The sequence below is a fragment of the Schistocerca serialis genome, chromosome 3 (genome assembly GCF_023864345.2).
Source record: "Schistocerca serialis cubense isolate TAMUIC-IGC-003099 chromosome 3, iqSchSeri2.2, whole genome shotgun sequence".
NCBI lineage: Eukaryota > Metazoa > Arthropoda > Insecta > Orthoptera > Acrididae > Schistocerca > Schistocerca serialis.
Window position 1 is genome coordinate 592487378 of NC_064640.1, and position 14400 is coordinate 592501777.

At 43.7% G+C, this 14400-nt stretch overlaps 1 protein-coding gene across 1 annotated transcript in view; it reads right to left on the reverse strand.

Annotated features, from left to right (window-relative positions):
• Positions 1-9302, reverse strand: part of LOC126471029 (toll-like receptor 7) — an 84500-nt gene extending 75198 nt beyond the window's left edge. Inside the window, exon 1 of the mRNA XM_050099094.1 lies at positions 9053-9302. Within this exon, the coding sequence (XP_049955051.1) occupies positions 9053-9302 (250 nt within the window). The remainder of the gene's footprint in view (positions 1-9052) is intronic.
• Positions 9303-14400: the final 5098 nt, after the last annotated feature.

Consider the following 14400-nt stretch of genomic DNA (forward strand, 5'->3'; position numbering starts at 1 on the left):
AACCACCTAACGTAACTGGCACACATCCCAGAAAAAGAGTTTATACTACGCGAAATAATGTAATAATTACAAACGGGCACTTGCATTTGCGATGTCGTGACAGAGTTATAATACTGGTAACAAAATGTAACTGAAGTAGGCATCGAAGTTTTGCAAGCAGAAGTTTTCAAATGGTTCAAATGGCTCTGAGCACTATGGGACTTAACATCTGTGGTCATCAGTCCCCTAGAACTCAGAACTACTTAAACCTAACTAACCTAAGGACAGCACACAACACCCAGTCATCACGAGGCAGAGAAAATCGCTGACCCCGCCGGGAATCGAACCCGGGAACCCGGGCATGGGAAGCAGAAGTTTTGCGAACTAGTTAAATCACTGGACTCGCACTTTGAAGAGGAGGGATTCAAATACCCTTGTTGGCATTAAGGAATGTCCTTGAAAGACAATTAACGGTGGTGACAGGATGATTTCCTTGAAAACAACGCTGCCAATTTCCTTCCACATCCATGTCCTATTCGAACTTGTGCCTATTGTTTCTCTTCGTCGATCTGAAGGTAAACATCAATCTTTCTTGTTTTCCCCAGTCGACTGAAAAGAATAACATCTGAAACAAGCTGGACGTAGATCGGAGAAAATGTAAATATTAAAAACTGTATCTAATGGTTGCAGATCTAGGTTGTCTCTTTCCCGGAGAGTGCTAACTTTAATTAATCCTGAAACCGCTAGTCATTATCAAGGATTCCAGCCAGTTATAGCTGAATTTTTAAGATCTGAAAGGTTATACTTTATTCCTGGTGTGTTTAGGTGGCTATGTGGGTAAATTCCCACCCAGCCAAATGTTCGGCATTCTATCTGGGGCCTCGTATTTTTCCTGCCACATGTCATTTATTTCAAAGCCGGCATTGATTTGTTAATGTGGAAAGCGCGAAGTTGCATCACGGTTAGGAGTGGACGTGATAATGTACTGATAAATCTCGTTATACGCGGTAGTTACGTTCCGAGGAATCGTCGCGCATACCGAATTCCCGTAAAACGGGTGACATTATGTGGGCCTACGTAAAATATGGTGTTAGATTCTCGTTTACTCACATAATGAGTCTAAAGTAGCAGAGTTTCTAAGTGGTATTACACAAAATAATCAACATCAACTTTCTGAAACTCGTTTTAATGCCAAATTTATGCACTTAAAATTTAACACTGAAGCACACAATAGTACACTAACATCATTGTCATTAAATATGCATCCTAAATGGCATCTGGATCATCCACATCGGAAGAATTTGATGGTGCTATAGTAAGTTTAATTTCTGTGACTGATTTTCTTACATTCAAATCCTTTTGTACCAGAAGTGTTCTCACCAGGCGCTTGACATTCATTTGAAGTCTCGCATTGTTTTGCAGAGAAATGTTTAATTGTCAGCTGTGTAATCTTCTTTGCCGGTTGATCATACAGCTGTCTGTAAAACTTAACAGAAAGTACAACTTCTCTCTTCGCTATTGCAGTCGTTACTTCATCATGATCACGTTCCTCAAAAACAGTTACTGCAGCGTCAATCACTCAGAAAGACTTGCCCATTTTCTTCTTTGTCAGATTTCTAACAGGCTGAACTTCCCCGACTTCTGTTTTTTTTTTCTTTATTATTATTTTCACTGAAAACAGTCAAGTCATCGTAGCTCAGTTCCTCAGAATGAGAGTTTAGGAGGTCACACACATTCTCTTCATCGAGATCAGTGTTTCCAATCTCCCGTGCTATGTCCGCAGTTCCTCTCTTCTAGCACTACCACAGTGTCGGAGCAAAGTTTCCTCCATACAGCATTTATAAATTTTGCAGTGATGCCAGTCCACGGGTCTGTAATAACATCAATCGCCACCTTAATATTAAACTGTCGCCAGAAATCTTGATGGTAAGTTCGTCACTTGAATCACATTCTTCTATGAGGTTGGAGAAAACTTTATGCGGATAATATGCCTTTAGTGTAGAAATAAAGTTCCACGGATTGAAGGAAGGATGTAGTGTTCGGTGGCGGAAACAGAAACTCAGTGTTTCATTTGAACCAATAATGAAAAGTGGACGAAATAGAACTTCAGTGTTTTCATTTGAATCAGTAATAAAATGTGGGCGGATGGGAACATTGTCAAGGAGGAGAAGAATCTTGAAAGAGATTTTCTTTTCTTTCTCACCGTAGGCCTTCGGTTATCTATTTAGTTAATTAAAAAATAGTCACTGGAAGCAGGATAAATCTCCAACCTTCTTATTCAGTCTCCAGTGAATTCCCAGTCTACTCTTATCACAACTCTTTAGTGCCCTAGGGTGTGAGAGTGGCGGATCATAAGGGGTTTTTAATTTGCAATTCCTGAAGCGTTTCCACCGAAAAGAAGGGTGCACTGATCGTTGGTAGCTTTAAATGCTGGTGCTGTTTTTCCTCCAGTAGAAGCCGGCCGCCGTAGCCTAGCAGTTCTAGGCGCTTCAGTCCGGAACGACGCGCCTGCTACGGTCGCAGGTTGGAATCCGGCCTCGGGCATGGATGTGTGTGATGTCCTGAGGTTAGTTAGATTTAAGTAGTTCTAAGTCTAGGGGACTGATGACCTCTGCTGTTAAGTCCCATAGTGCTCAGAGCCATTTGAACCATTAGAACCTTTTGAACCTCCAGTAGGGATCAGTGAGCAGCTACGCATTTGTTTCGAAAATAAAACCGTTTCATCAAGGACGAAAACCTGTTTCTCAGTGTAGCCTTCTTCTGCCAATATTTCTCTAAACCTGTCTTTTAAATTCCTCGGCTCCAGTCTGTTGCAGATGCCTCTACTGTCATTTTAATGTTGTGAAGGCGAAAACGTTGCTTGAGGCGATCAAACCAATCTGAGCTGGCCAAAGGTGATATATCGTCATCTCCTTTCGTTAAATCTGCATTCACGGTCTCGGCTTCAGCTTGAATAGTAGCTCCCGAGAGAGGCAGGCTCAATCCAATAGCGTAGCAGTTCTTCCATTCTGACCACCGCCTCTGGGCGAAATTTGATCACTCTATTTACACTTACGTTATGTGAAGGTTGAGCAGCTTTTCGGATTCATTCCGAATATCCAAGAACAGTTCTCACAGTGGATTCACTAAGTATCATAGCATGCAGAATGTGAACAAAACGCTACCTTTCTCGTAGCGATCCTAAATTTCTAACTTTGTTTCTACTCAACACGCTTCTTTCCGTCGACGAGCACACTTGCTTACTTTTGCCCTACATTACTGTATTACAGATGTTCCTGTTTACTATTGCTACCAGGCCTGGTAGAGTATATAAAAGTGCGAACAGCGTCAGATGCTGAATGATTACTGTTAAGAACACGGAGATGACACGTACTCGTTTGAGACAGTATATCAGCACCTGACAGAATTTGAAAGGTGCTTTATTGTGGATCTTCATTTGACCGGCTAGTCGGCTCGGGCAGAACTCAGATTTGTGGAGCAGTCTGATGTAACAGTGGCCTTATCCTGGGCCGCGTGGGAACGTAAGGGCAAGCATACTCGTCTGCAAGATTCCCGTCGACCACGCCTGACCACCACAAGAGAGGACCGCCGTATTGTGTATCAAGCGTATCGCAACCACTTCACATTTGTGCCTGCCATCCAAGAACAAGTTATGAATTCCCTGCAACAGTCTCTATTATCCTCTACAAATGATCGGAGAATAGTAGTAGGTGGACAAGGGATTTACCCTCCCACGCGTAGCTTGCCTTTAACACCACAACACAAACGACTGCGTTCGGAGCGGTGCCGTGAAGGCGAAGCATGGACTGTGTTCAGAGACAAATCAGGTTTCTGCAATACGGCGGATGACCATCGTTGGTTAGTACGGCGAAGAGATGAGGAGCGATCCCGTTCTGCCAAAGATCGGAAAAGTCACAGCTGTGTTACCTTTACCATCATGGTGAGGGTTGATAGTGACTGAGGGACCTATGACGGCACAACTACACGTCATGGACATCCAGAGTCTTCATGTGTTACCACAGTATTGTGGTGACATTTTTCAACAGAACAATGCCCCTCCACAGATGGCACATGTGTCTCTGTGAACTGTTTGCGTGATGTTGACGTAGCTTTATGGTCAACAACAGTTTCAGATTTTTCACCGATTTGAGCACGTGTGCGCCGGCCGAAGTGGCCGAGCGGTTCTAGGCAATACAGCCTGGAACCGCGCAACCGCTACGGTCGCAGGTTCGAATCCTGCCTCGGGCATGGATGTTTGTGATGTCCTTAGATTAGCTAGGTTTAAATAGTTCTAAGTTCTAGGGGACTGATGACCACAGCAGTTAAGTCCCATAGTGCTCAGAGCCTTTTTTTTTTTTTTTTTTTTTTTTTTGAGCTCGTGTGCAACCAGCTCTGATATCAAATCCCACCCAGTGACAGTATCCAGGATATCAAGGACAATTTGCAACAACTGTGTGCCAGCTTGCCTCAGGAGAGGATACAAGGGCCTTATGAAACCTTTCCCTACCGAATCAGTGTATCCATTCAGCCTAGAAGTAATGCAGCGTCATACTGATAAGTGGGGTCATACTGCCAGGTTCTTTGAAAATTTGACTCGATATTCGAATCACGGAAATAAAAACGCATACCCAGTCAATCTGTAAAGTTGGTTGGTTGGTATTTGCACCTGTCGTTAAAGTATATCGTTCGAACTTCACACAAGGTGTACCGTTACTTGTTTGAGAAGCGCTGCTGCTTCATATGTCAGACTCTACACTTCAGGTCCCGTATCCGGTTTCAGCGTGAATTTTAAATGTGCCGTTTTGTGGGTGTACAGTGGGTGTACCAGAACTCCACCGACAGAGGTGGTAGTGCAGAACAAAACAAGAAAAATGCCTAGTAACCATGGGTTGTAAAATGAGTACCTAAAGAGCTATGAGCATTTGTTCGTCTTCGGTGCTGTGAACAGATATTTTGTATTGAAAGCTCTTTTGTTTTCACATTGTAGGAGAAGGTAGTACAGGCCAAAACAAGAAACAAAATCCAGTAAACATAGGCTCAAAAATGCATACCTTAAGAGCTATGAGCACTTGTTCTATAAAAGTGATGTTTCACAGCAGCGAAGATGAACAAGTGCTCATTGTTCTTAACTATGCACTTTAGAGCCCATGTTTACTGGATTTTGTTTCTTGTTTTGATCCATACTACCATACCTCAAAATGTGGAAAGTAAAGATGTTTATGTAGACGAGATTTGTTTCACAGTAGCAAAGGTGACCAAGTGCTTACAGTCCTTTTGGTATGCAATTTACATCCCATATTTAACGTTTACTTCTATGTGAACAGGCCCAGCAGACCGCACCGTGCTAAGAGTCTCTTTCTCTAGTTACTTCTATCCAATGCTGCCATCCGCCATCCGTCCACATCTAGCACTGACTGTTGAAGGTCTTCATGGAGCCCATCCCTCCACTTCTTCTTTTGTCTTTCCGGTGGTCTCCTACCCATAGGGATAAAATCATGGAGCTTGCGTGGCCACCTGTCGTCTTCCATACGAACCACATGTCAAGCCGATTGTAGTCGCTTGTATCTTATGATTCCTGCTATACTGGTATCTCGGTACAATTTGGCTAGCTTATGGTTGTGTCTGATTCTCGATTCGCCGGTGTTCGCGTACGTGAGTGGACCTAAGGTCTTCCGCTGCACTTTTCTCTCGAATACGAGGTTGTGAAAGTCAAGCTTTCGGACACTCCACGTCTCACAAAAAAATGGTTCAAATGGCTCTGAGCACTATGGGACTTAACATCTGTGGTCATCAGTCCCCTAGAACCTAGAACTACTTAAACCTAACTAACCTAAGGACATCACACACATCCATGCCCGAGGCATGATTCGAACCTGCGACCGTAGCAGTCGTGCGGTTCCGGACTGAGCGCCTAGAACCGCGAGACCACCGCGGCCGGCCCACGTCTCACAGCCACATAGTACCACGAACTGAATCAGGGTTTTATACAGCCGAATCTTGAACTGTCATGAGAAGGAGTTGGACCGAAGAAGTTGTGTTAGGCTGTAGAAGGGTCAGTTCGCTGTCGGTATCTCTATTTCGTATAACTATTTGTTCGTGAAAAGTGCTCCCAAGTATTTAAATCCCCGAACTTTCTTGTAGCAACGGCCTCCCACCACAGTGACTGTAGATGTTCGGTATCCTGAGCCTGTCGACGAGTGATAACATGGTAATCCGTCTTGGCTTTGTTCATGAGTAGCACACATTTGCTGGTAGCCATCTCAAGTGCCCTGGTCATTTCTTTCAATTCGTCTTCAGAGGTGCCGATTAAGCAGATATCATCTGCGTGTACTAGATATCCCTTCGACTTGGATCCCTTCGACGTTATTTTTGAAAGTGTCACGTATGATTTTCTCAAGGACAAAACTGAACAGGGTACGAGACAAGCCATCTCGTGGCCTGAGACCTATCACAATTTTATAGTCATGTCTTAGTCTGTTTTCCAGCTTTACCTTACCTCGTGTCTCACTGAGACAGATCTTTATCGGGTCGATGATCTTCTGTGGCATCCCGAATGCTTTGAGACAATGGAACAGGCTTTTGTGGTGTATGCGGTCATAGGTCTTCTTGAAATCTACAAACAGAACATGTGGTTCTTTACCGAGTTCTCTTGATTTTTAAGCGAGCTTGTGCTAAATAAAAATTTTTTTTTTTCTTTTTGTCCGTATCATCACATTTGGAACTTTATCGAAGGCTTACTGGTTCATTCTGTAGATAATAAGTGAATAACAGAAACATGTATACATGCGAATTGGATTCGCGCGTCTGAGAGACATAACTAATTGAGGAAAATCAGTAGGATGCGTAGTGATTCGTCTAAAATGCTGATATTCAACAAAAACTAATTGGCTATATGGCTGAGTAGGCTAAATTTAACTTTATATAAATATATCAGTGAAAAGCTTTCTTTTCATGTCGGTTTTTGATAGGTAACACAAACATTAATACAGTCATTCCGTTTCAAAATCATTTATTCGCATCTTCTTAAAAGTATACTTTCGAAAATGCTTCGCGAGAGTAACCGTTGAATTTTACATTATATATTTACTGTATTGGTGTTAGTGCTCTTGCACGGATAATTCATGTGTTAAATGGTACCCCGAGAGACACGGATATATTGATACAAAAATCATCCGTAACGTAAAACACCTGGTGTCCAAAAATGACCTGAAGAGTTTTCAGAGTCAAGAATCATTCTCTTTAAAAGTGAAATACTGTTAATAATCTCAGTGCTCGTTGATAGCACAGTTTGTTTCTGTGCTACGCATCTCACCGAAGCTGCCATGTTCCTTGCTGACAAGGTTATCTGACTAGGAGGGGACACGATTCAAATCTCAGTACGGTTATCATAATTTCGGTATTTTGTGGCTTCCACAGTTCGGTTTCAACGCATACTACCATCCTTGTCCTCTCTCTCGAATGAGCTCATCGGCGACAGGACGCTTCACTCTCAGCTTTGAATCTTACTTCGCTCCCAAAAATGGTAACGTGACAAATATACAAAATGAGAATAGACGTAATATGAAACTTGATAATCAGTTTGAAAAGTTTCTTGGTTTTAACAAAACATTTATTAGCACAAATTGCTTGCGAGGCATTACTGCGTACTACTACGGAATGAATAACAGACACGTCGACTACGAGAAGCAGTTACATAGGCATTATACACAATCTATTAAAATCTACGTTTACATCTACATCTAAATACATACTCTGCAAGCCACCGTACGGTGTGTGGCGGAGGGTACCTTTCACCACAACTAGTCGTTTTGTTTTCTGTTCCCTCGTAAATAGAGCGAGGGAAAAACGGCTATGTGTATTCCTCCGTATGATCCCTAATATCTCGTATGTTATCCAGAACCTCACCTCTGAATTACTTCCATGTCTTCTTTCAATCAGACCTGGTGCAGATCCCAAACTCTCAAGCAATACTCAAGAATAGGTCGCACTAACGTTCTATATGCGAGCTCCTTTAGACATGAAACACAATTTCCTAAAATTCTCCCAACTAACCAAAATCGACCATTCGCCTTCAAATGGTTCAAATGGCTCTGAGCACTATGGGACTTCACATCACGTTGCAACGTTACGCCCTGATATTTGAACGAGGTGGTTGCGTCAAGCAGGACACTACTAATGCTGTATCCGAACATTACGCGTTTGTTTTTGCTACTCATCGGCATTAACTTATATTTTTCTACATTAAGAACGAGCTGTCATTTATCACACCACCTAGAAATTTTGTCTAGGTCATCTTGTATCAACCTGCAGTCAGTTATCGTCGACACCTTCCTGTACACCACAGCATCATCAGCGAACAGCCGCAGATTACTGTCCACACTGTCTGCCAGATCATTTATGTATAAAGAAAATAGCAACGGTCCTGTCACACTTCCCTGTCTCCCACGGACACTCGCCGTCGAGAACAACATACAGGATTTTGTTACGTAAGAAGTCTTCGAACCAATCACGTATCTGGGAGCCTATTCCATATGCACGTACCTTCGTTAACAGTCTGCTGTGGAGTACCGTGTCGAATGCTTTTCATAACTTTATAAATATAGAATCCGCCAGTGCTTACAAAGTTCCGATAGCCCATGTTTCAAGGAGAAACTTACATATCGCACAATGACAGCGGCACTAAAATTAGAGAAATTGGTATCTGCAGTCTTTATTGTCGTGACTCGAATAGGAGTGGAGACCAGTACACTATATCCACTCAGCTAGACATCTGGTGGAGCACAGAAGTAAATGTGGATGTAGATTTATCATACCCCTCTGATAGCTTCAAATTTTACTGCATCTCTCCTGTGTACCTTTCTGAGTTCGAGTCTTTGTCGGGCGCATATTCTGAATCTGTTAGGAAGCTTTTACGTTTAGTGCGACCACTGTGTCGCAGATCGAACAATTCGTTCTGGATACTTAACATTCGCATCATGAGGTAGCGACGTACACGGTGTGACCCAGTTGGACTCGCAATGAATAGCCTCGACGTTCGAATCATTTGCGAGCTCGATGCTACACAGGCCCTCACAAACGAGCACGGCAGTGTCGCGGTGGATTTCCGCGTGCAAAAGGAGGAAGACAATAAGAACGAAATAAACAGAGATGTCAGTCTGGAAGAGCAACGGCAGCGGCAGCGGCTGCGGCGGCGGCGGCGGCGGCGGCGGCAGCGACGGCAGCACGGAGGAAAAACTTAATTTCCGCAGGAGTCTGGCGCGGGGCGTGCGCTGCCGGCTGGCTGCAGCTATTAACCAGGGACTCCCTGCAGAGCTGCCTGCCATTATCTAACTCACTATTATAGGTCGCCGACGCTTCTGTTTTTACGATAAATTTGTTTCCGCCGCAGTTATAGCTAGAGGAACGCTCCTCATTGTGTTACAGTTGAGGCCGATGGGGTGTAATATTAATAGTTCATTACCGCAGCTCTCGGGCGATTCATCGAAGGAGAAGGCGTCCAACATCGAACCAAATGTCAGTACATCTATATTTACATCTACATCACTGTTATGCAACTCACATTTAAGTGCCTGACAGAGGGTTCATCGAATCGGTTTTACTCTGTTTCCCTGCCGTTCCACTATGGAACAGAGCGAAGGGATATGAGATAGTTAAATCTTTCCGTGCGAACTCCGATGCCTCTTATTTTATTAGAATGATCATTTCTCCCTTTGTAGGTGGATGTCAACAGAACCTTTTCGCATTAGGAGGAGAACGTTGGAGGTTGAAAGGAAAATTAGGTTTAACGTCCCGTCGACATCGAGGTCATTAAAGACGGAGCACAAGCTCGGATTGTTTCAAGGATGGGGAAGGAAATCGGCCGTGTCCTTTCAGAGGGCCTTTTCCTGGAGCGATTTAGGGAAATCACGGAAAAATTAAATCTGTATGGCTGGACACGGCTTTGAACCTTTGTCCTCCCGAATGTGATTCCAGTGTGTCAACCACAGCATCACCTCACTCGGTTTGAAGGTTGAAATTTCGTGAAAATATCTCGCAACAACAAAAAACGCCTTTGTTTTAATGATAGCTCCCTACTCTCGCGTAGCATATCCGTGACACTTTCTCCCCCATTTTGCGATAATATAAAACAAGCTGCCCTTATACGAACTCTTCGTTGTCCTCCGTCACTTATCTCTTGTAAGTACCCGATGCCACAAAGCAGTGTTCTACAGGGGATGGATGAGCGTAGTGTAAGCAGTCTCTTCACTGGATTTGTTGCATCTTCCAAGTGTTCTACCAATAAAAGGTAGTCTTCGGTTCACCTTTCGTGCCTTCAGATTTGTGTAATTTATCGTGCACCCGAAATTTAACTGATCCCTTTTAGTGCTCATGTGGATGACCTCACGCTTTTCGTTATTTGGCTCAAGTGCCACTTTTCGCACCATACAGATATGTTGCCTAACTCAGTTTGCTATTGGGTTTGATCTTCGACTTTACTATCTGCAAAAAATCTACTATGGCTACTCACATTGTCTGCTAAATCATAAAGTTAGGAACAGAGGAGGGTTTATAACACTTCCTTGGGAATATCACTACAGGTTTACTCGATAACTTCCCGTCAGTTGCTTCGAACTGTGTGACAGGAAATAACACTGACAGGAAATAACAAATTTAGACACACAACTGGGACGGTACTCCTTGGACGCTCAATTTGATAGGAAGCCGCTTGCGAAGAACCGTAAAAGCCCTTTGGAAATCCAGAAATATGTCACCAGTTTGAGATCCCCTGTCGATATAACTCATTACTTCGTGATAATAAATAGCTAATAGTGTTGCACAATAATGATTATTTCTGCATCCATACTGACTGTGTGTCATTAGATCGTTTTCATCGATGTAATTCGTAGTTTTTGAGCACAGTAAATGTTCCAAAATCATATTAATGATCGACGTCGGTGGTATGGAACAGTAATTCAGCGGATTATTAATATTTCCTTTCATGAGTATTGGTGTGACCTTTACAATTTTCCAGTCTTTAGGTACAGGTCTTTCGTCGAACGAGCAGTTCAGAGCAATTTGTATCAGCTTTCTCTGAAGGGAATCTGAATAGTATACAATGCCGGCCGAAGTGGCCGTGCGGTTAAAGGCGCTGCAGTCTGGAACCGCAAGACCGCTACGGTCGCAGGTTCGAATCCTGCCTGGGGCATGGATGTTTGTGATGTCCTTAGGTTAGTTAGGTTTAACTAGTTCTAAGTTCTAGGGGACTAACGACCTCAGCAGTTGAGTCCCATAGTGCTCAGAGCCATTTGAACCATTTTTAGTATACAATGTGGACCTTAAGACTTGCGTACATTAAGAGACTTGAGTAGCTTCATTAAACAGAAGATATCTACTTCTAAGTTACTCGTGTTGACAGCTGTTCTTGATCGAAATTCTGGAATATTTACTTCGCCTTCTTTGGCGAAGGAATTTTGGAAAACCGTGTTTAATAACTCCGTTTTAGAGGGATTGTCAACGGTAACATTACCACTGCTGTCACGCAGAGAAGGTATCAGTTGTTGTGAGAAATATTAAATACATCTCGTGTTGAATATGCACTAAATTTCGAGCATCTGTAAACCTTCACCATTCTTGAGGATTTTGCCATCTTGTAAACCTGTCACGCTTTTTTTTATCATGAGGGATGAGTTCCATCCCTCAATAACTTTTTTGGTATAAATCACTCTACTGCTGTCGATACTATTTCTTTGAAGTTAAGCCATACCTGGTCTACGCTTAGATAGTTAATTCCTAAGTAAGGAAGGCTGTTACGAAGGCGTCAAGCGCAATTTCATCTGCTTGCTTAAGTAGGTATGTCCTGCGTTTATTTTTGTTGGGTTTTGATATTACAGTGTTCAGTCTCGCCACAATGGCATTGTGGTCGCTAATCCCTGTATCCGTAATGATGCTCTCTATATGCTCAGGATTATTCGTTGCAGAATGGTCAAGTATGTTTTCGCTATTATTTACAATTCGAGTGGGCTCGAGAACTCAATGTTTACAATAATTTTCGAAGAAAACATTTGGTACGATTTAGGTCATGTTTATGCCTAACACAGTCTTCAAACCCGTATTTTCGCCCACATATCGAGGATAGATTGAAGTCACCACGAAGTAAAATTCTGTGACTGTGTTACTTATCTGACAGGAGATTCAAGCCTTCTTTGAACTGTTCGGTAACTGTATCATCTGAGTCGTGAAGTCGCTAAAAGAAACCAGTTACTAATTTATTTCGGTTATTAAGCGTAACATCTACCCATACTAACTCACATGAACTATCTGATTCAATTTCGCAACGAGACAGACTACTGCTAACAGCAGTCACCACCAACTGTATTTAAACTATACTTTCTGAAAGTCGTTAGGTGTTTGTAATAATTTTGGCTGAACATACCTCCTGCCACCACCTTTATGTGATTCATTACTTCCTCTTAGTTCTGGAACTCTTTCGCTACACAGATGCGACAATTTACTCTTATAATACCTACGATTCCTATGTCAACCCTCATACTTTGTTTGACGTACACCCTTTCAGCATGAAGCCCTTTTTGTCCTTTCCCGTTACCCTCCCACCTAAAAAACCGACTATTCCACTCTATACAGTCCACGCTACCTGTGTGCTGCCTCCTATGCGTAGTGCTCCCCTGATCTATGAAGCGGAACCCGAAACGCCACAAGCCCAAGGCGCAAGTCGAGGAATATGCTGTTTACACGGTCGCAGAATCACCTGAGTCTCTCATTCAGACTCTCTTCTCGGCTCTGTACTGAAGACACAAAAATGGTCCTCTACATGATACTACATATGGTGAGCTCTGCCCCACCCGAAACCAGAGAGAATCTCTTCCGATCCAAATCTACAAACATCATTAGTTCCGACACGAGCCACCACCCGCTGTTTGCTGTATCCTGTGCTCTTCAAGGCATCCTATACCACCCGTTCCACATGTGGAATGACTCCTTGAGTGCACTCCGGATTTCTTCCTTTACTTGGCAGCCATGTCTCTAAAGGGCTCCCAACTACCAAGAATCCTACCCTCTGTAAGTATCCAGACCTTGCGGGATTTGGGGCTTCCTCTTAAGGAGCACAAGCGACTGCATCTGGCTCGGAAAAGCCAATGGTCCCGAGTTCGCGTCTCAGTCCGGCACACAGTTTTAATCTGCCACAAAGTTTCATATCAGCACACACACTGTTTCAGAGGAAAGTTTCAATGTGGCACCTTTAGTGTTTGACAGTGGGACCGGGGAGGTCCTCCAATCGCTTACTCCCCCCCTTCCTCCCCCCCCCCTCGATGCTCATCCAAAAAGTCTTTCGCTTCCTGCTACACCTTAGAACGACCTTCCACTGGACCACGGGTGAGAGGTGAACCTCAATGCGGACAGTAACTGGGGTGGCCACTGTAATGGACCGACTAGGGATCACTTGGGAAGTGCTGGACGTGCCTCGAATCCCCACGTCCGGCACATCACAGTGATGGGACCCCATTTTTAACAGCATCAGGGTGCTTGACCGAGCCAGCACTACCTTGATTTTTGAGCGAAAGGTCAGCAAGTCTGCGTGCATCCAGACACAGCCATCACAGTCACTTTCAGTACTAAAGACGGCGGAGCTCTATACTACACATTTATTAAAACATAGACTGCACCCAGTTACTGCAAAACACGCTATTACATTTAAGATTTGAACTACTAAGCACACAGGTAACTGGAAATACGAATCTCTCGTATTTGGAGCTCGTAAAACTAATTCACAAACCGATGCTGTATTCGCCTTTGCTGCAGCATGAACGGAAGCTGCCGTATTGACGTTCTGATTGTCAATGACTGACATGAATCTACGAATACGACTTCCAGCCCCATCACCAAAGTAACGTCCTTGCTAGGCATCCAGACTCATTGCTCTGATGCCTAGTCCATAGTTCGAAAGACGGGGGCAGTGTAATTAGGGTTTAACGTCCCGTGGATAATGGCATCGTTCGAGGTGTATGTTCGGACTGGGGATGCACGGTCGGCCGCGTCTGCTGGATGAAAACCATCTCGGAATACGACTGCACCAAGTTACGGAAAAAACGCATACCCTACATTCTGATCTCCGGATAGTGGAAAAATGACGCCTCGCTTGGTGTAAGGAGAGTAAACATTGGACGATTGAAGAGTGGAAAAACGTTGTGCGCAGTGACGAATCACGGTGCAAAAACGGGCGATCCGATGGTAGGGTGTGAGTATGGGGAATGCCTGGTGAATGTCATCTCCCAGCGTGTGTAGTGCCAACAGTAGAATTCGGAGGCGGCGGTGTTATGGTGTGGTCGTGTTTTTCGTCAAGGGGGCTTGCCCTCCTTGTTGTTTTGCGTGGCACTATCACAGCATAGGCCTACATTGATATTATAAGCACCATCTAGCTTCCCA